The following is a 20674-nucleotide window of genomic DNA, read 5'->3' as shown; positions in this document are numbered from 1 at the left end:
TATATATATATAGTCACTAAGTAATTAAGTGTTTTCATCAGTTACTTAGAATTACAAGACAGGTAAGAATCTCAGAAACAGGGATAACAGGTTAGCTGTCTTACCAGCAGTAGTCCAGAAGATGTGGAGGAAGCACTGGGATGTAAATATGTTGCCAATACATTGGGTACAATAATGCAGCTGACGCATGAACACAAGCAGTTAACTAAAAGTAAAAATGCACACACAGAATTGGCAATAAAAAATATGAATAAAAAGAAAATACAAAATCTTAAATTAACCTTTGGACACACAAGAATCTTAACTTCCCCAAAACACATATTATAGCATTTTTTAATTACATTTAATTGCTTAAATGCATCTATGAAGAACTCTGATATACATACACAACATTTGCAAGAAGTCAGGCTAACAAGCCAACTAAAAGTTAGCCCTGCTCAGATATTTCCTTGAAAAAAAGAAAATAAACATGCACTACTTGTTTATCATGGTCAAACGCAAGTACTACCATGAACAAATGGAACTTGAGTGCACCCCAGCTGCACTGAGCTTCGCTGAGCGGGAAAGACTCAGGGGAGGTTTTTTGGTTCACATTTCTGCTATTTGCAACAACTGGAATTTATCTGAACCTGCGTGAACCCACAGAAGAGCACTAAACTCAGATGCAGGATTAACTCCTGTTTGTGTCACTATCTTGGTTCCAAACGACCTTTAAAAAAAAAAAGTCTGAAGTGACTATTCCCTGTGACAGCAAAGCAACTATTACAATTTTCCAAAAGTCCCTCCCCAAAGCAGAGCCTGGCAAATCTGGCACTAGCATCCTCAAAAAATAAACGACTCCTTGACCAAGAAAGGAGACATTAACAACCTGCTGACCATTCAAAATGGACACCCCTGTTTTTCTAAAACAAGCAAACAAACAAAAAAACACATACACACAAAAACCCCACCATCACCACCACCCAAAAGAAAAAAAAATAATCTATGGAATTGATTAGGAATTTGGTCCATTGATTAGGAATTCACTCCTCAAATGAACAAGATAACCTGCAATACCTGAAGAATTCAAATTTGATCTATCAAACACCACTTTGCTATCAGGGAGTCACTCAAATTTATTTATTTTATTATGCAGCCACAGAGTTACAACAGAATGAGAAAACATCAAGACTGTGTCCAAAATCAGGTAGCCTGTATCTAGCACATGAAACACTATAAACCTCATTAAAAAAAAAAAAAGAAAAAAAGAAAAAAAAGAAAAAAAGGAATGTCCCACGTAGAAGATGCCAAGCTTATGGAAAAAAAGAAGACTGTCCTAATGTTTTATATCACAAAAAAATTACTATCTGAGGTTAACTTGATAATAGCACTGTTTATTAGACATGTACTTTTACAGTAACAAAAGGAAGAGCTAAAATTAAAATGTAAATCCTGTCCATACAGCAAGTGGTAAAACATTATGGATGTTACGGGGGGGTGGGGGGGGAACCTCTTTGTGGAACAGATCAGTCAGCAGTTAAAGCTTTCACACCCTGGCTGTCTCAGACATTTAGACTTGTAAATAAAAATTATACTGCATTTTTTTACATGTATTTTTACACTAAAAATGAGAAAAAGTAATCATAAGACAATTGCAGCAGAAATCAGAGACAATTACAATTTGTGCAGCACAGTTTGCTCAGCACTCAGATTAATATAACACGATTAAGTATGGAAAAGAAGCGGGTCTGAAAGCTCCTGAGGGATATCATTAGGGCAAATTGCCAAAGAATGAAACATGAGCCAGTCAGGAGAGTCTGGAAGCTGCAGCAGTACCAAGGGACCTGAATGTTCGACAGTTGGAGCTTCAGTAATGTGTGAACTGCAGGTTAAGGTATCAGGAGACTCTGTTCACTGACACACAGAATGTCACTATTGACCAGCAAACCGCCCGAGCCTGACAGCTACGCTACAGAAAGCCAAGTATATCATAATTCTGCATTTAAACTCTTTGCTTCAGATTAACACCTCCTTTCTTAGCTTTACATCAAACCTCCACAATTACTCTCATTTTAGACGTATAATAATGGCTATTTTAATAATTACTGTGTTGTTACTAAGAATTAATTGATTTGGGGGAAGAAATATATCAGTTTCTTACCCCTCTTCTGCACAGTGGGATTATGAGTTTTATTTCCATGTTGTCTCTCTCTGCAGTTTAGCTAACTACTGATAGCACAGTCAAGCTCAGCATCACGTTCTTTAGTCTTTTATTCAAAATGGATATGGGATTACTAATTAGTATATCCACATACTATTGCAGATAGTATATGAATTTCAAATCGCAACTACCTATATAAAATTAGCATTTCATATATTTCAGTCATAGACTGAAATAAAGCCAAGCATACAGTTATACAGGATATCCCCTGATGTATACAGTTGCCTCCCCCTCATATTAATAGGCATTCTTAAATTATGAATTAGGATGACTACATTATTTGCATGAAGAAATATTTTCCTATCTTATGAATATGTCTATGTTATATTCTAGTTCTCACTTTAACAGGAAAGTGGATAATTCCTTAAAAACACTTGAAGTTTTATTAACTCTCTTGTTTTACAATCTATATTTTTACGTAGCACTCAGACTGGCATCTATTTTGTATTTTTAATTTAAAAAGCTTACTAAATTGTAGCATTTATAGCAGGAAAGGTAAAGACTTGATTACTTGCACAACAAGGTTGCATTGTACCATTCTTTGCTTTTCTATTTAATAACATCTTAATGTAACAGCTTATTTAAACATTTTCATCTATGCTGCTGCAGTAGGTTTCCAAACATTTTAGTATGGCATGAATATGTTTTACAGTTTCCTGTTGTACACAGCCTGTAATACAAGCAGCTATGGGATTCTGCTGCTCTTCAAACTGTGTGACATTTTAATACTGTGCCAACTCTGACTTTAAGCAAATACTGATAAGATAATTACAGATTTCATACTAAAAAATTGCACACTTTCTGGCAAATTCTCTTTTTTGCCTTTTTTACTGTTTCAACAGTGACTGCATTTCTCAAATGCATTAGCTATTTAAATAAATTTGAAATAGAATGGGGACTACTGCATACCCTGGAATAACGCTGCATGTCTTAAGTAACCAGACAGTTCAAGAGATCTGAAAAGCCTTCAGGGGCCAGGTAGAGCCCAACTGCTCACATCAGAATTCAGAGGTCTATAAAGGCAACACTGTATTTGGGGGGTGTCCAGTAGCATCTGTGCTGGGGAGCAGCCCCCTGGCAGGTACCCTGCGGAACACTGATGGAGGGGATGGATAAGGCAGAGAGCACAGCACAAGCTCCTAGGTGCAGAAATGAGCATCGGTTGCTTGACCAAGTGGTGAGATCTCTTGCACAAAACAATTCTTTACGCTGTTTAGGGGAAAATGCATTTGTATGGAGCCTGTCCGTTGACTGCTATCTATTCCAAAAGGAATTATCAAGATCCACCTTTTTAAAAAAATTAATTTGTAAGAAGACAAGCATCATAGATCAGAAAAATCTTTTTCAAGACAGGCAGTTGTTATCCAAAATTATCTTGAAATCATCTTCAAGGCTGTTTGCAACCTTACCCATTTTGCCAGTGACAACTGGAGATTATATCAACTGTGAACTGTGATGCCCTTTACAGATCAGCTGGTATATGTAAGGTGAAAGCATCTGTCCAACAGACTTTGCTGTATATTTATGTATATATACCCACGTATCATTGCTCAACTCTGCACCCTGCTAAAAAAATCTTAAATTATGGCAGAACAGTACTGTGGAACCAAGTTACTGCAAATCTGACAGTTTGTTACATATTTTGAGCCAAAAAATTTTGTTGAGACATCCTCCTATACACTGCACTGGAAAAGACCTACCAGAGCTGTGTTTCTATCCATAATAAAATGGGCAGATAGCTTTTAAGTAAAGTTTTCACCTGTTGAAACCTGTTTGTCAATATTGAACAGAACTTCTAATATTTCTGTTTCCAACAATTTTGATCTTTTAGACTGGTTTTCTCCAATGAATGCTTTCAATTACAAACAGCACAAGTCAGTTGACCTGAACAAGTTTTAACAAAAAATGTCAGTGTTCAACCCTCTAACAGACAAATTTAATTTTAAATCCCTAGCATTTGCATTGGACAAAGTTTCCTGTCCCATTCTAGCAGTAATTAATTTAATAACATTGCTGAGTACCACTGAAAGTTTCAGTCTGTTTCCAGCCTCTTCTTATAAGACATTGCAGCCAGCATCACCATATAAGCTTTCCCAGCCCTGCAAGGAAAGTATGTGGTGTTTCCTCCAGAGTTTTGTAGTGATTCTGGCACAGTAATTTTATCTTTGTCTCTTGAAAAATAAATAAATAAATAAAAAATGCTGGAACTATATGCCTAGGCATAATATAGTCTCTTTAAATAGTGGGAGACCACATTAAAACATTTGTTAGCAAAACTCATTATTGGGTGATGGTAAAATCCCCATAAGACTGAAATAATGCACAAATTCTAGAGAACAATGTGCTAGTTTCCACCTTATGGCAATAAGCAGCCACTTGGGAAGACAGTTGTTCAAAATCTACACACTACTGAACAGGAACAGTCAGGAAAAGTTTTAGTTCAAGATTTGATCAACGCAGGTTTACCTGCTCCCGGGAACATGAAGAATGCAGCTCCTCCCTATCCCTCACATGGATGCAGTAATTCTGATGTGTATCTGCTACCTTAAAGCTCACTTCTATCAATTAACCTTTCTACTCTGAATTTCAAAGGGATTGGTCCCTTTTTCTTCCCCCCCCCGATTAAGTTTTTGCTAAAACAGTACAACACATCTAGAGCCATACCACTCTGGCTGAAAGATTTTCCCCAGACTGGCACGTGCTTATTTGATACCTATTATTCCCATAATTCCAGTGAGTAACACTAAAATAATCATTCTGCATCCTGCACAAAACTTACCTGGCAGTTACTTTCAATCTATATAAATTATTTTATTCAAAGCCTTTTCTATAACCAAAGGTAAAGAGAAAGGCAGAGCATAAGTGGCAAGATTTGCACATGCTGTGACACACAAACTAGAAAGGCAGAAACTGATTAGCAGAATCTTGACAGAAATCCAAAAAAACCAAGTTAGACAGAATGCTGAAGTAAAATTAACCTGTGATACCGCACAACCTTTCACAATCTACTGCAAGCAACTGGAGAATGACTGTGATAAAACCATTGCCTGAAAAACCCTCAAACACTGTCAGTCCCTATCAACACCGTGTCCAGATACGGGTAGGGTGTGCTCTCTCCCTCTCCCCTTGCAGTCCCACCGGGCCAAAGAACCGCTTCCCTCCCTCTGCCTTGACCACACACAAGTTGAAAGATGCCAAAGATCCTATTTAGTTATCTCGTCTACTTATTAATACCTATAGCAACAAATCATAGGGCAAGGGTCACTGTTTTACCACAATTCCAGCAGCTACTTCAACACAGACCAACTCTTACTGTTGTTACCCCGATACTCCCAGTTCATGAGAATTACTGTGAAACCACCATCCATTTCCCAAACGGGGAACAGTCGTACAGGTGAAAGGAAACCTCTCTTCAACATTATTACAACTCCCAAGACTACCAGCTTTGTTGGAGGGGCGTCCATATCTAAACCTTGTTTGTTCAGGAATGAGATCAGGCCCCAAACCCATAAGAGATACTTAACGGTTGCTGAAACCAACCTTCCCATCTGCTTCTTAAATGGGTGGGGGAAGACTGCTAGGGAGCAAAGGAGGGAAGGGAGCCCTTGCTTTCACCAGTTTACAACAGAATGTAAATCTCTTCCCAGCTGTAAAGAATAAACAGTCAAACAAAAACACAAACTGAGTACATTCTGCTGGCATTGGTGAGAAGTGTCAGAAGTCACTGATGAAAAAAAATTACCAACAAAAGAGAACAGAATATACTGTGCAAGCCACGACACCCAAAGCCACTTCTTAAGCATTTCTTTAATTTAGCTCCTGGCTAACCGTTTCTCATCTGCCATCCCTGTAATCTTTAAGGAGAAAAAGAGGGAGGATCTCATACGAGCCATAACACATTTTCCTCCTGTTGGCAAGATGAGACCCCCAGCTCTCCTCTCTCACAGAAGGGAGAAAAGGGAAGGGGAAATTTACTTCCAGTCCACAGACAAAAATTTTAACTTTTTCCATTCGAAAATTAAATGTGAAAAAGAAAACACTAATATAAAAAAAATTATTGTCTCCTGGGTTTGGTGGGGGTTTTTTGTTATTCACTTCCTTTTAGCATTATTTCTGGAGGAAGGAAAGTACATGAATTTGACAGTACTTCAAATACAATATTTTTTAATTTTTTTTTTTTTTTTTTCAACTCTTGATTCACAAAGCTGCATTATGGCATCGTTCTTGTGCGTTAGTTTGGAAGGGAAAAGACTGCAGACACTGCTTGTTCCTTGCCTATGGCTCCAGGAGTACGATGTTTCCCAATAATGGAAGCTGAGCAGAAAATAAAATTGAAGTGGTAGTCGACAGGTCAGTGCTCAATGAGGAATACCACTGGCATACTGTGCCTATACTAAGGACCTACGTGCACTTTTATAGATAAACAGAGAGATCCATATAAGAAAGTAGGTGTGGGTGGCACAGAAAAAGCCATGTAACATGACTCAGTTACTCAATTTTTTCATCCCACAAAAGCTTTTAGTATTTTTCACAGGATGAAAAAGAACCTTCTGGAAGTTAGTCATCAGCTTTTGTCCCTAACATGTTACAGATCAGGTTAACTAACAGGTCTCTTCTGATATTTGTTATAACCTATAATAAACTATGTTCTTTATATGATTTGTTCAATAATTTCTGTTTCCTCCTATATCTTCATTTCATCTCTGTACATTCTTGGTAATTTTGTTCATTTCGACATTCACGTCTTAACTTCTTTACCTCTTCCTCTCTCACAAAAAAACACAGAACACCACAAATGTATACATCTTTTTGTACCTCTTTCTGACCATCTCCTGACTCCCCCTTTCCTCCCTCATTTATTTTATGACCTGTCTCCATGGAAGAAGAGCTACCCTCCCATAAAACAAGGGAGTTCTGCAAATGTTTCTTGCTTCTGAAAGGAGAGTTTCCAGGAAAACAATTTTTATTAACATTTCCTCCCCCAGAGCAACTCCATGGTATGTTCTTCTGCCATACACTAATTAAAAAGCAGCAGGGAACAGCTTCCTTGTGAATAGCTGACAGACAACTTATTTACCGTGCACAAGACTAAAGATAACCACCGACTATGTTATAGTTCATCTCTTCATGGGTGAATTTTAGATGGGGGGTAAGAGAGATCAAGCCTCAGTGGGCACAAAAAAGGGATACTCTTGCCATAATGGCACACCAGAACAGACAGCTGGTATTACACTTGCACACCCTTCAGTAACTCGTCTTCACATCTCACGCTTCACACGACCACCAATTACTTCAGTGGTACTTATTTTAGGGAGTGAGACAGTTCTGATCAAGACAATATGGGTTCTTTCACTTTCAGTTCTCATACAGCCCAACCACAAAGGACTCAGTACTTGAAGGCTTCTCAGATTGCATATGCCCACAGCAGCGCCTGAACTGGCTCTACACAGCATTTTGTTCCATCAGGTTTTACTGAATTGCCAAAGATTATACAGATTGGAAAAATGAAAGAGCTCTCGACCCAGATTATCTTAATCTTGGCTTTGTTCTTTTTCCTGGAAGTGCTAATAAGTGAAAAATTTAATTTTGAAATGAACTTGTAGATCTGTCTTTCTGTCTACATGCTTTTTTTTACAGTATGGTTTTGGGGTTTTGTTTGTTTGCAGTTTAGGTTTGGGGTTTTTTTTAATAAAACCCCATAATACAGATCTTCATGTTTTACATGGATGGCAGGTAATAGCAATCCACAACTTTTTAGTGTGTGTGTGTGTCCCCTCATTAAAGGAAAAAGGATTTTAATAATTTGCTGACCACAGATTTCAATTTCTTTTCACAAACTTCTCATAGTATTAACCTGTGCTAATGGGAAAACTATTCTAAACTTCTAGACTGGAAGAGCTTTCCAGGTCTGGCTGTATAACCTCTACAACCTAAACACAATAACCTATAATTTCAATGCCCTATTTACATCCCACAGCTTCACTGCTAGAAGTACACTCCCTACAGGTGTCCCAATGGGATCTTAACAGCACCCACAACCAACACCTCTGACCAGTTTATCTTAGACTGCTTACACCTGAACTATTAAAAAAAATATTAAACACCACTCCTCATCGACTCCCAGATCAAATGGTCTAATTGACCTAATATTCCAAAATGAATTCTAATTATGCTTTCAGTAACTCAGTGGGTATCAGCAGAGTATCTGTTCTGCCTGGCAAGTTAATGATAAATTCCCATCCCTTTCTTGCTTTCCAAGAACTAAATTTAGCCCTTGCACATTTCCACCCACTATGTACTACATCACAAGAATTTGAGCTATGAATTAAGTTTTAAATCTCTAATTTTTTGTTATTAGAATAGTATTATTTACAATGGATCTGTCACACACTTCATAAATACATTTTTAAGTTTTGACTGCACTACAGTGCCCAATTAAAATAAATTAGACTCTATAGTTCATTTAATCAGAATTCAGAGCATCACCCCTAGCATAAGGCAATGTGAGGGCATCGCTAGGCTCTATGAGAGCTCCCAGTGCCACTGTTTTCTCCAACATGGAAGGCCAATTGTTCCACTGTCTTGGATCCTTAGTTTGCATCTGGGAAGTAGCCCCGTAAATAGCCAGCTTTGAACTCAGAAAGACAAAAATAGGAAAGAGGAGTTTTCTGTCTTTCCAGGCTCCACGCGAACGTGCACTGTGCTCCAAAACCACATCCCAGCAATCGAGCCTAGTCACAAAGCGCTGCTTGGCAGTTTCTTTAACCATATCCATGAATCTCCAACATGTAAACTGTAGAGAGATTTAAGTGAAGAGAAAGAGACAACCACCACAGTTGTTTTCTGACTCAGCTGACGATACTACTGCCTTGGGGCATATGGATTTTGGAATAAACTCAAGAATCTCGGATTTAGGGTTGAATGCAGGAGGAGCAAAGCGATTCACAAAGACATGTTTAGAGTTAAGGAGTGTTTTGCTTTCTCTAGCAGCTGGTATTATGTTCTCCAAGGAGTCTCTGCATCTTCCCAGTGCCTGAGTAACCATGGATAGTGTCACCACACCTGAACAAGACTAACGACACAAGGAACATGAAGCTACCACTCAGTCCAACTCACTATGGTGACTGAGGGCAACTGCAGAAAGCTCTCTTTGCATTTAAGCAACAGCAGAAGTGATTCCATACATGTGTCTTTGTGTCTAAATGTATAGTCAGTGCTCCTTCATGACAAAAAAAAACCAACCAAAACTGTATCTTTTATTGACTTATACAGTTGTTTTTATAGGGATCACTAAAGAAACCTACAGCCAGTGCAAAGCAGAACTTTGTAACCACCGTGCTCTGAGACACATCAGACTTGTATTACCTGAAACAAATACTGGTCAAAATGGAGATAACGTCTAGACATTTGCTTTAAAAGTGTAGCATCCTTTCCACCTGCCAGCGTAGGCCGCAGAAGATACACTCTAGTTAGCATATTACTGACAGGATGATGAGAAAGCTCCTGTCAGACACTGGCCAGCCGGGTGTTTGAGACAAAATGCACAGCCCCAGCTGACTAGTTAGGGAAAGACTGGTGAGGTACAATTACAGAGGCATATGACAAGCTTTCATGCTTGAGTGACTTGAGAACCGATGACATGGCTTTAAACAGCAATCCTTCCTACCTCCGGTCACAAAACAGCAATAAGTCAACTGATGCGCTGTTGTAAAATCATGATTTATTCCTTTGCTTTGAATACATGAGAGTGTGGTATGATGTTCTGGTAGACTACCACAGCAGGTGCACTCGGGGCTGAAACATCTAGGGCCTGCCTCCAGCATGCATAAAATCAATGCTGTAGTTCAGTCTTCCTGGAAGAGCCATCCCCAGCAGCTTAATAATTTATAGAAAGACTGAATTACAAAATTATTTGTACTGAAGCTCATACAGCTCCACGCAGCTCTATTCTAATAAGAATACATGCAGATGCGGTGACATGTGAGAAAACGGTGCTTATGCAAGAACATGCAGCATGACATTTAGGAAAGGTCTTCCTTTTACAGCTACAAGTGAAACAACTAACAGCCAGCTCCATGAATAGATAAATTCCTTTGTTTCATTCACCCTTCCATTTAACCCAAAACCATATAATTTGTTTCTGTTTCAGTTTCCTGTTCAAAAGCCAGAAATGGTAATTTTTGCTACAAACAGATCTTACAGAGCATAATCCTCAGGCTAGCTGAATCCAGCTCACTCTAACACTAAGCCTGAAGCAAGCTGTGAGGTCGGTGATAATCACATTATTAAGTGGTTGGAAAGTCAAGCTAATAAAAGAATCAACAGTTAGGGCAAATAATGACCCAGAAGCTATGACAGAAAGGAGTGGTGGGAAGTTTCCACTTATATCTTGGTAGTAATTGGTAGGGCAAGTAGACAAAGGTCTCCACCAAAGGAGTTTTTAAAAGGGGTAAAACCACCAAAAATCAATTAAAAGAAAAATGCACTGAATACATAACAATTGAAAAAATCAGAAGATGCCTGTAAAACAAAGCCTGCTTGGCTGAAATAAAATATAAACTGACTACTGAAACATACCCTTAGGATAAAATGGTACTTATCTCTCTTTTTAATAAAAAAAAAAAAAAGAAAAAAGAAAAAAAACACCACTACTCAAAAGCTTAAATGAGGCAACCTTCTTTTCTCTGCCTTTTTTTTCTTCCAGAGTAAACCTTCTTTTTAAATATACCATCATTTTTCCCTCCTTTATCTATAACAGGACTGATCCTTTACTTGAGTATAAAAAAAGCATGAAATTATAGGGCAGAAATGTTAGACAAAGAATTCCTGTACATAAGTGCAGTTTTCCATTCCTGGCCTCCCACAAGAAGGGCAAGGAGAAAGTGAGCCAAGGTCTTGAATCCTGCCTTTTGTTATCAGTCACTACCCTGAGATAGTGAACCGAAACAGAGCTGATAACTCTAAGGTGACATCACAACCCAGTCCTCATGAACTGACATAAATACTTGATATTCAGTTAACCCCAAAGATAAGGCACAACTCCCTTAACAGAGAGAGTTGTACTTGATAGCACTATTTTTGAAAAAAATAATCTTTCAAGTATCAAGGTGTAATTTAGGAATATTAAAACACGACCTTTGCAACACAAAGCACCAGTCTGCTGTGTTTTGTAAACAATAGTAAAACAGCACAAAGCTAGCAACTGTCAATGTCCAAATACACTTCATTTACTTACTTCACAGTTTTACTTGTTTCATAGTAAGCAATCCAACATCTTAAAGAAGAAATACCTTATGCCAAAACCTCATTTAATCATTCTTGGCAATTCAGTTAAATTCTTAGAGGAGATGCTGAGAAGTGTTTAATTTACTTTCTAAACTGTATTACTCCATAAAGAAGCAAGCCTCACATCAGTCCTTTCTGTTTATGAAAGAGATTAGCAGGTAGCAGATCTCACTGTAGTTCCTGATAAGCCAGGCCTATTTTTCTGTTTTATCAGAACTCACTAGTGCAAGTGAAAATTAACCCAGTCCTATATCAACAGTGGATGTGACATGATGCAGCAGTAATTTCATTTAGCTATGACTTCAGTAATGCCAGTAGACTGAAAAAAATAATCAGAAGAAAGTGAAACCGATGTGCTATCTCTTTTGGGGCTTGACCTGCAATCTACTGTTTACATTCACAGCTTGGGGACATTCTTCAGGGCATCCAAATGCCACTACAAATGACTGCTATTGCTACCTATCCTTGACCAAGAGAGTGATATTCATTATTTTCAAGCGAGGACACCATCAGGGTGACTACTACTTCATGAGAAGGCTTGGGATAAACAGCTGAATTTTGAGAAAAGTTAAAAGTTTCTCACAACCAGCATATTATACCTGTTCTGCTGTAATGACTAGTTCTAAAGAGCCTGGAATCTGGTCTAGATCAGTGCAGTGTGATTCTGATAGCTCCTCTTCTCTTGTCATGTTATAGCAACAGAGATCAGCTGAGATGTTCAGCCTAACAAAAACAAGTCTTAAGAGGATCCAAACGTAGGCTGAAGGTATGATTCCAAATCATCTCAAGCAAATGGACATGTGCCCACCCTGCAGAAAGAATCTTCCATGGGCACAGAGCTGCTGTCATGACTCTTGTCTCCTTTCTACTGGAGCAGCAAAAGAGGTTTGACTGGGGGATCACTGGAGCTGAGGTTCTTTAATGGTGGGTATTTTTTACAGCAAGCTCAGTCCCAGACTGACAAACTGAAAAAGGGAAAAAAACCCCCACCTGATTCCACACTTTTGCTACATCGTGTGAACTTCCACCAAGCCAGGTTCTTTGAATAGAGAAAAAAGGCTTTTCCTTTGACTTCTCTTCACCCATCTGGGTGGTCTTAATAAAATATGGAAACTCTCTAAGATAAAGTAAAAATCTTTGGTGGTTAAAAAAATGTATCATTGACTAGTAATTTGAAAATTGTTTATATTCATTCACTATTTATTTTTTTGGTTTTCAGTTGCTCATGTGGCCTTTGCTTATATGACCCCATGTTGCCTTTACTCTCCAGTCAGTATGGACTGACTTAGCTCCGTATTCTGCAAACCACTGGGTAAGTGCTGTCTTTGTGCATTCCCCTTACTGCAACAGTGACTGCAGATTCAGGGACCCAACAATGTGGTCTTTCAAAATAAAACCCCAAAAAATAAGGCAGTTCTATAATTGCTACTACCACCTAGAATTGTAAAACCTGTCAGCCTTTTATGGTGATTCTGAATCTTCTTCATCTTCAATTTACTTTTGACTCAAAAGAATTTAGAGGGGTTTTATTCACTATTTATAATCCAAAAATTCTCACTCCTTAAATGCACATGTATGGACTAGAAACTGGCAGCTCCACGTTTTTGAAAATACTGATTTTTAGTGCTATATCCAACCTTATACCTATGTGCTGAAAATAACTGTTCATTTATTTGGCAGTACAATTAGCAGTGTTCAGGAACATGAAGTTGTTTTTCTACCACAGAAAGCATATTAAACAAGCTCGTTTATGCCACACTATTAAAAAAAGTCTTTTCAATGACTGTGCTTAGTAGGCTAAAGATTTTGCATAACAAAAATACTCTGTTGGTTATAAAGTGGGTTATAAAGTGAAAGTTTTGTACTAATTTAAAATTAGTCTTGGAACTATTTTCAAAATATAGAATATTTTAAAGATTCCTAAAATTCTGTGAAGAGTAAAAAAAAAAACAACATCTGAATATTTAGGTATACTTTCAAAATGAAACACAACATTCTTTCATTAAGTAGTTTAAGCAGGCATAAGAGGGGGGTGGGGGGAGTGGAGCGGGGAACATCTTGATGTGGGCAGTAGCCTAAAACCGTTAATAAAAAAAAAGGCTATTTTGAGTTGTACATTATTATCAGTCTGAAGAGCTGCTCCAAATCAGAGCTATTACAGTATGCACTCCCAAACCACTCTAACAAAGACGAATCTACCTATTACCAGGTTAGGATAGCAGCTATTATTAGGGACCCTTGATTTCTTTCAAGTAGCTCCAATGGAATAAGCCACAAGTGAATAATAAAGATCTTATAATAGCCCTTAAGAATTCTTTTTAGGTTAGAAGGCACAGAAATGAACTCAGGAGAGTTAAAGAACTCTCATGTCCTGATAAGAAAAATAATTAACCTGACTTAATGTATCTGAGTAGGTCTTATATAAATCAGACTTTTGTACTTCAAGAGCCAGACTAAAACCATATATCAGAAGAGTATGTAGATATTGTCTTCTAAGTACATGGAACATATCTAAAACCACAAAGGTCTGCAGGTCATTTTGTGAAATGTTCAATATATTCTACTTAAAAGGAGATGTGTGAAGTACTTACAGTGCTTAGTTTGCTAGAGGTAATAATGATTCGTCTCTCATGCAACATACTGGCATAAAGTTGCAGCATGTTGTTCACATCCACAGCAACAAAATATTCAGTGAGGTTTCTCTGTTTAAATAAATAAGATGTTAACAATATAGCAACAGTAGTAGCTAAGTGGAACATTTTATATATTGCTTACAAAATTTTTGTCCAATTAGTAAGTGGGGGAGAAAAAAACCAACCCATGCCTATGAAAGAAATCCCTTTTAATTAATATCTGTATGCTTTAAAAATAATGGGTGGGTTTTAAAGCCAATGAAAATCTAACTTTGGTGTAAGTTACTAATACTTTACTCATTTGATTATGCTTGTGAATTTAGACCTTTTTTTTTTACAAATTTGAAAAAAATCTGAAATTCTGTATTATATCAATAGCACCATATGCTATTAAGGTAAACATTACTTACAACCCAGGAACAGACCTTCCACCACCGCAATAACTGTTTGGTCATAGTTGCAATAATAAAACTGTGCTATTTTGCCAGGCTCTCCCAAAGTCAACACATTCATTTTACCCTACTTCAAATACAGCAAACCACCTTGTTGAAAAACACCAAGTTTTCGCTTGAGCTGTATGCACCAGGACATCAAACATCCAGCAGCACCAGTAGAAGGTACTGGGTCCTTCCCACAGCCACACTTTTTGCCTCTATTAGAGCCCCACTGCCATCCCCACCACGGGGTTTAACGAAAAGCAAAATCACCAACACCTTTTATTTATATTTCAGACAACACAAAAGTGGGGGGAAAAGAGAGAGGCAGTGGGGGATGAAGGTAGATAGGAGGTTCTCCCTTGCTACCAGCAAAAACACCTAGGGAAACAGCAATTTTTTGTAAATGTTGGAGAATATGTATGACCATGTACCTAATACACCCCACAATGTACAAAACATTTAATTTCATACATTCATTATCGTAGCTGCAACCAGAAGTCTTACTTCTCTCTTGTCAGGAACAAGGTATTACTGAACGTTAATGGAGGAGGTCTAGCATTTATACACCCCAAGCCAAGGACAGAAACCTCAGCAGTGGATGTGGCCAAAACACGGCACCCCTGAAAAAACAGCAAGGGCAAGCCCAGTGGTCAAGGCTTCAGCGCGGGGTGACCCCCTGACTTCCGGCACCCCCATGCAGGGGCCGGGACACTGCAGGCCTCGGGCTCCTGGCCCCCCGCGATCAGGGAGCACAGCGTGGGGCACAGCACTGCTCACCACCGGCTAGTTTGTCTCCTTACGGACTCCACTATATGAAAAGCTAGCTTTGAAGTGACGATGATCTGAAGGCTGACCTCTTTTTTGGATATATTGCAATATTGACTAAAAAAATATTGAAAGGCAAACAAAGATCCCATGGCAATCCAGTTTCATGGATTTATTAATTTGAAGACACAGAGTATAAAGTTATTCTTGGCCCATAACACATAAAACTTTTGAAGAGATAAAATCAAGAGCTTTAAGGCTACAAACACTCTGTTTAGAAAGAAATTCTGGTCTTCCAAGTGCTATTTTTAACCGGTTGTCAAAGGTTGAAGCACCATCATAATTTGAGTCCAATTTATCTCGGACACCCTCTAACACTGCAGTTGAGAGAGGTATGCCGATTCTGTGCTGCAAATGCTGTGGTCCAAAGTGTGTAATCGTGCACAGACCAACATATCTTTGGGAGACACAGTTATTTCTGCATTACATCAGAAAAGTTATTGTCCCTGAAATATGTGAATCTTACAGCAAAGAATGAGAAAATTCTTTTTATTGCTAATTTACCTTAATTACTCCACCTCTTCACTCCCTGCATGTTCTAATTCTCCACGAGTACCATACTATTTTGAGTCATACTGGAAGGATGGGAGTTTTATAAATGAAGTAAAAAATAATTCTAGAAAGGCACCTTATAATTTAGTTTTCCTTTCTCCCACAGAATCAGAAAAATAAAACCACAGCAGCACTACCGCAAGACCCTCCATCAGCTAGAGACCCAGATTGAAGCTTCCCCCATTTTCTTCAAATTGAGCACAACACACCTTCTAACCTCCAAAGCTATGTTTCATTAGAACCCCAAATAATTAGCTAGAAGAACGGAATTCTTTAAAATAGAGGAATTCAACCCACAGGGTAAAACAGATGAAAATAAACTTTTTAAAACTAAGCCCCATCCTGCCCAAAGAGCCCTTGCAACAGAGTGCTCTCTCTTACTCCTCTGTCCAGCAACTTCCCACAGTTTTCTGGGTTGCGACAAGGCTGTGCCATCTCTGGCCCCTGGCCCAGGCTCCCTTCCCCCACGGAAGGCTGCCCCAGCTCCACGTCCCTCCTCGCCCACCCCGCGGTGGAAGCCACAGCCTGCCCTTGGAGCGGCACAGAGGACAGCAGCGGGCCGCCAGGCCGCAGAAGACAGGCACCGCGCTTCTATCACGCCTCCAGCACAGGCACCGCCACAGCTGCCCACAAGCCCTTCTGTGGCACCGCCGGACTTCTGTACTGCGGGAACCCTCGCCCAGCGTCACTTCCAGACAGACTGTACTACGCGAAAGTGCAAAAAAGCACGTCCCTACACCCGTATTCAACTCCAGGCTGAAATGCAGGGATGAAAAGCTGAAAGTCTTGAAGCTCTTACACTGGATCTTACCCAGCTAAACACATCATAGAGAGCATGATCGGAGACTTCACACTCACAGTCTACCCACAGCACCTTCAAAGATTCAGCATCTACAGAAAGCAAGGCTTCACTAAAAAAAAAAAAAATAGCCCCCATTCCTGGTGCATGGTTAACACCCGAGCACAGGCAGGCACAGCGTGTTCTCAAAAAGCCTGAAAATGCCTTCGTACACCAAAAATAACTACGTGTCTTGATAGCCAAACTTGCAGCTCAACAATGCAGTGTTGAAAGGGCAGGTATTCAAATCACACGAGGTGCAGAAGTAGAACACATTTTACATAAATAATCCAAATAAAGGCAAACAAGACAAGTAATTATGAACAAAGGGTGGATACAGCAGTGGTCAAACATGCCTTGTTAATGCTTTAAAATGTGTAAACGATGAATGCAACAGTAGCTAAAGGTTGTAATAATAGATATCAATCATATTCTAAAAACAGCCTTGGAAAAAAAACATCTCCTATTGACAAAAGCAGAGTTCAGCTGTACCCACAGAATGATGTTGATACTTTACTAAATATTTAAAAAAGAAACTGCATACTTACGCTTTCAGGGATCGTTGGCAATCCAGTTATATCAGGAGTAATGAAATACGAGTGCTAATCGATGGGAAAAATAATTAATAATTTATGTACACAGAAACCAAAAACTCTTTTTTAAAAAATCCAGCATTTAGGATTTCCAACCCCATCTTTCTTAAAACAAATAGCCATTTTTCAATAGCATTCTTATCACTACTAGACAAAGAATTAAGCAGATCACAACATGAAATGACAAGCTCTGGTTCAAGCACAGCACACAAACCAAGGGGGAAAAAAACGCTGGGCTGCAGTTCTGAAGTAACGCTGAAATTAAGCCAGCTTTAAATGCTGTCACGAGCCTGAAAGTAGCATTGATTTAAAAAATTACAACAACAAAAAAAATGTTAAAGAACAAAATGTAAATTTAGAATGGAAAAGGAAAAATCATTCACATGAGAAAATTAATTAGAATAGAAATATTATTACTTGATAGGCATTCTCTTCCCTTTCCAAACATCTTTGAATCAAAAATGTGCTAACAGAAATGCAAGGTCTGACAGCCTGAGATTCCGCTATCATTTATGAAATACATGAACAATTTTATGCATCTTAGTTTGAGGCCATCTAGGATGTAAATATAAAATAGATTAAACTAAAACCAGATGTAATATAAATTATTCTCATTAATCCAATGCTTTTAATAGTTATCAGGCATGGACTTAACTCAATAATTTTAAGGCATTTTTGCATATTAGTCTAAATCTTAAAGGACAGAAAACCTTAAGTGCATACTAAGTAAATTTGATAATTAATGACTTCTTAGATTTTATTTCTTCTTAATGGATTTCTGACATTTTTCATAGACTTTGTTTTTATAGTATATTTTAAAATTATAATTAATACCACAAAGACACAGTTTATTTTCAAATTAAACTTGAAAAAGATACACCAATGCAAAAAGGAAGTCTGTAAGATATTGAATGTGTCTTGTGTTCAACAACAAAAAAAATACATTCATTAATACTATTAACTCTGTGTAGGAGACTTATTAAACCAGCTTGATACATTTAATAGAAAATTTTCCCCACAAATCAGGTCATATCACAATAGTTAAAAATTTAAGAAAAAAAATTGGCTTAAAAAAGGCATCCCATAAACGTCATAGCACTCGCACAATAAATACCTCAGATTATTGTCTTGCATCAACAGAGAAAAAAGTTAAGAATTTTTCTCTAGTCAAGAACAGGACAATATTCAGACTAATGAAATGCCTACATCCTTCAGAAGTATAGTGAGAACAGAAAATTATTTCCTATATGTAATAAGGTCACAGAATATTTATCAAAAGATTTCTGAGTAATGAAGTTAATAACTTGGAGAAGTAATTATTTATAATTAACAAAGTAATAATATTTCACTCGTTAAACAGAAAAGGAAGTCAGAACTATGAGAAGCAAAGACCCATTACTGCAGTCATTAAGAGTCATAAAGCAGCAAAAATCATGTGGTATGGAGTCCTTGCACATCTTTGTGAACTCCCTTAGGAAGATGTATGACCTTAGAAGAAATACTAAATTACCAGGTGCTGCCCTGTATGAAGTTTTCTCCAAAAACGACACCAGAAAACACAAGTTTTGTTCATCATTTTAAAGGGGTTGATTTTGGTTGCGGTTTTTAGGAAAGGATTATGACGCACAAACACAAAGCTCTGAAGTCAGATTGATTTAAACAGAATAGGTATATTACTGTTAGACTGCTCTTTTAGGCTAAAGACAGCAGAAGAATTTCCCAAAGGACAGGTATAAATAAGCCTGAAATCAAAAGAGATATCCTATAGCAAGTAATTATTTCTTTAATTACAACAGGCTTTGGATACTCTGTGCCTTTTGAACTCACCGATACAAGACAAGGCTGTTTTTTCAAAACTTGCTCACTTGCAATAATCATCTCTTGGCTCTTAGGCAAGATGAGAGAAAGATTGAACAATTGACTTTTTAGTTTTCCAACAAAAAGGCCAAAGCTGACTCTAATGCTTGTAATATTCCTTGTTTTAAATACTGGCTGAAAAAAACCCATTTTATTCTTTGTAATCCTCCCCCATTTGAACTCAAACTTAACTTAGCTAGGCTTTCCAACAGAAAAAAAGAAAGAAAAAAAAAGAAGGAATAAAAAAAGAAAAATAAATTTTTAGCCCTCTATGAGTAAAATAAAAGTGACCCAAACTATATTTAAGCTCAAATTTCAGAGAACAAATGATCACCCCTCAAATTTCAGCTGCTGGAACCAATAGGTGAGAGTAGAACTTGGATCCTAACTAGAGCAAGGCAATTTGGTGTCCTCCTGACCAATGATTACTGGGACACACCACATACTGGGTGTAATTTATGCATGATTATATACATGCAATACTAAGTTCCATTGTGGTGCCAACTAGACCCTGCTTCAGGGTCTATAAGCCCTACCCTACAGCATACCTGAGTAAGTGGGTGGAGGGACCTTTTTAATTCTGCATCATGAAATCTGAACTCAACTTACCCTGCCACAATGAAAAGCCACCCCATCATGGCATTTCTACAATTATTTTTCACTGTAACTTCTTTTTAAGTCTATTACTACTGAGGGTTCCAGTCTAGCTTATTTACAATATACAAGAAGCAAGAAAGGAACATCAATATAAAAGACTAGGCACACAAAGTTAGAGCTGGAAGTGGCCATAAACATTTCCCTGCTCCCTGCAGCACTGAGCATTACAAAAACAGAGATACTTGCAGATCCGACAAACATTCTGATTCAGGCTAACATATTCCTTCCTGCTCTGCCCTGTCTGAAACCAGTATTTGCTCTACTGTGCCTGCAGCCAGGCATTTGGTAAGAGGCCTGCATTTAGATAATCACTGTTCAGCTAAAAAGATTACAAAAATCTTTGATGTAACAAGCTACTGGGAACAAGACATGAGAAAAAAAAATAATTTCAAAAAAGTCAGATAATATTGCAATAAAACCAGGAGGCATCAACTTTATTGCAAGCAATTTGTCATCCCAGCGTTGCCAGTTGTATTCACCACAACATCCATTTCCAGGTTCATCACAACGTTCATTTTGAGGCAGGCAAGTTCTATGCAAGATGAACTGCAACACTGACAGCAACAAGCAGTAACACTTCGAAAGAAATGCAAGTAAAAATATCTTTAAAACTTCTCTGTGTCACTCTGAAATACAGTAGGATTTTTAAACAACAACGTAAAACATTTTAAGGTTGCCATATTAGAATTGGTTAAAATTCTGCAATTAAAAATAGCAAAATATATTTTGATATACAGAAGTATTCTTGGCAAAGGTACTATGAACTGAAAAATAACCTGAAAATATTACACAGACAA

The 20674-nt window shown here is 37.9% G+C and overlaps 1 protein-coding gene across 5 annotated transcripts in view; it reads right to left on the bottom strand.

Annotated features, from left to right (window-relative positions):
- Positions 1–20674, bottom strand: part of DENND1B (DENN domain containing 1B) — a 166643-nt gene that overhangs the window by 62079 nt on the left and 83890 nt on the right. For 2 of the 5 annotated variants that reach the window (XM_055724383.1, XM_055724380.1), the window contains 4 exons: positions 19191–19250; positions 17319–17372; positions 14077–14187; positions 105–205 (listed from right to left, as the gene is read on the bottom strand). In XM_055724383.1, coding sequence (XP_055580358.1) covers positions 105–205; positions 14077–14187; positions 17319–17372; positions 19191–19250 — 326 coding nt within the window. The remainder of the gene's footprint in view (positions 1–104; positions 206–14076; positions 14188–17318; positions 17373–19190; positions 19251–20674) is intronic. The other 3 variants (XM_055724382.1, XM_055724381.1, XM_055724385.1) reach the window with 3 other exon arrangements.

The sequence above is a fragment of the Falco cherrug genome, chromosome 12, assembly GCF_023634085.1.
Source record: "Falco cherrug isolate bFalChe1 chromosome 12, bFalChe1.pri, whole genome shotgun sequence".
In the NCBI taxonomy this organism is placed as follows: domain Eukaryota; kingdom Metazoa; phylum Chordata; class Aves; order Falconiformes; family Falconidae; genus Falco; species Falco cherrug.
Note: the sequence above shows the minus strand (reverse complement) of the source record. Positions and strands in the feature narration are given on the sequence as shown.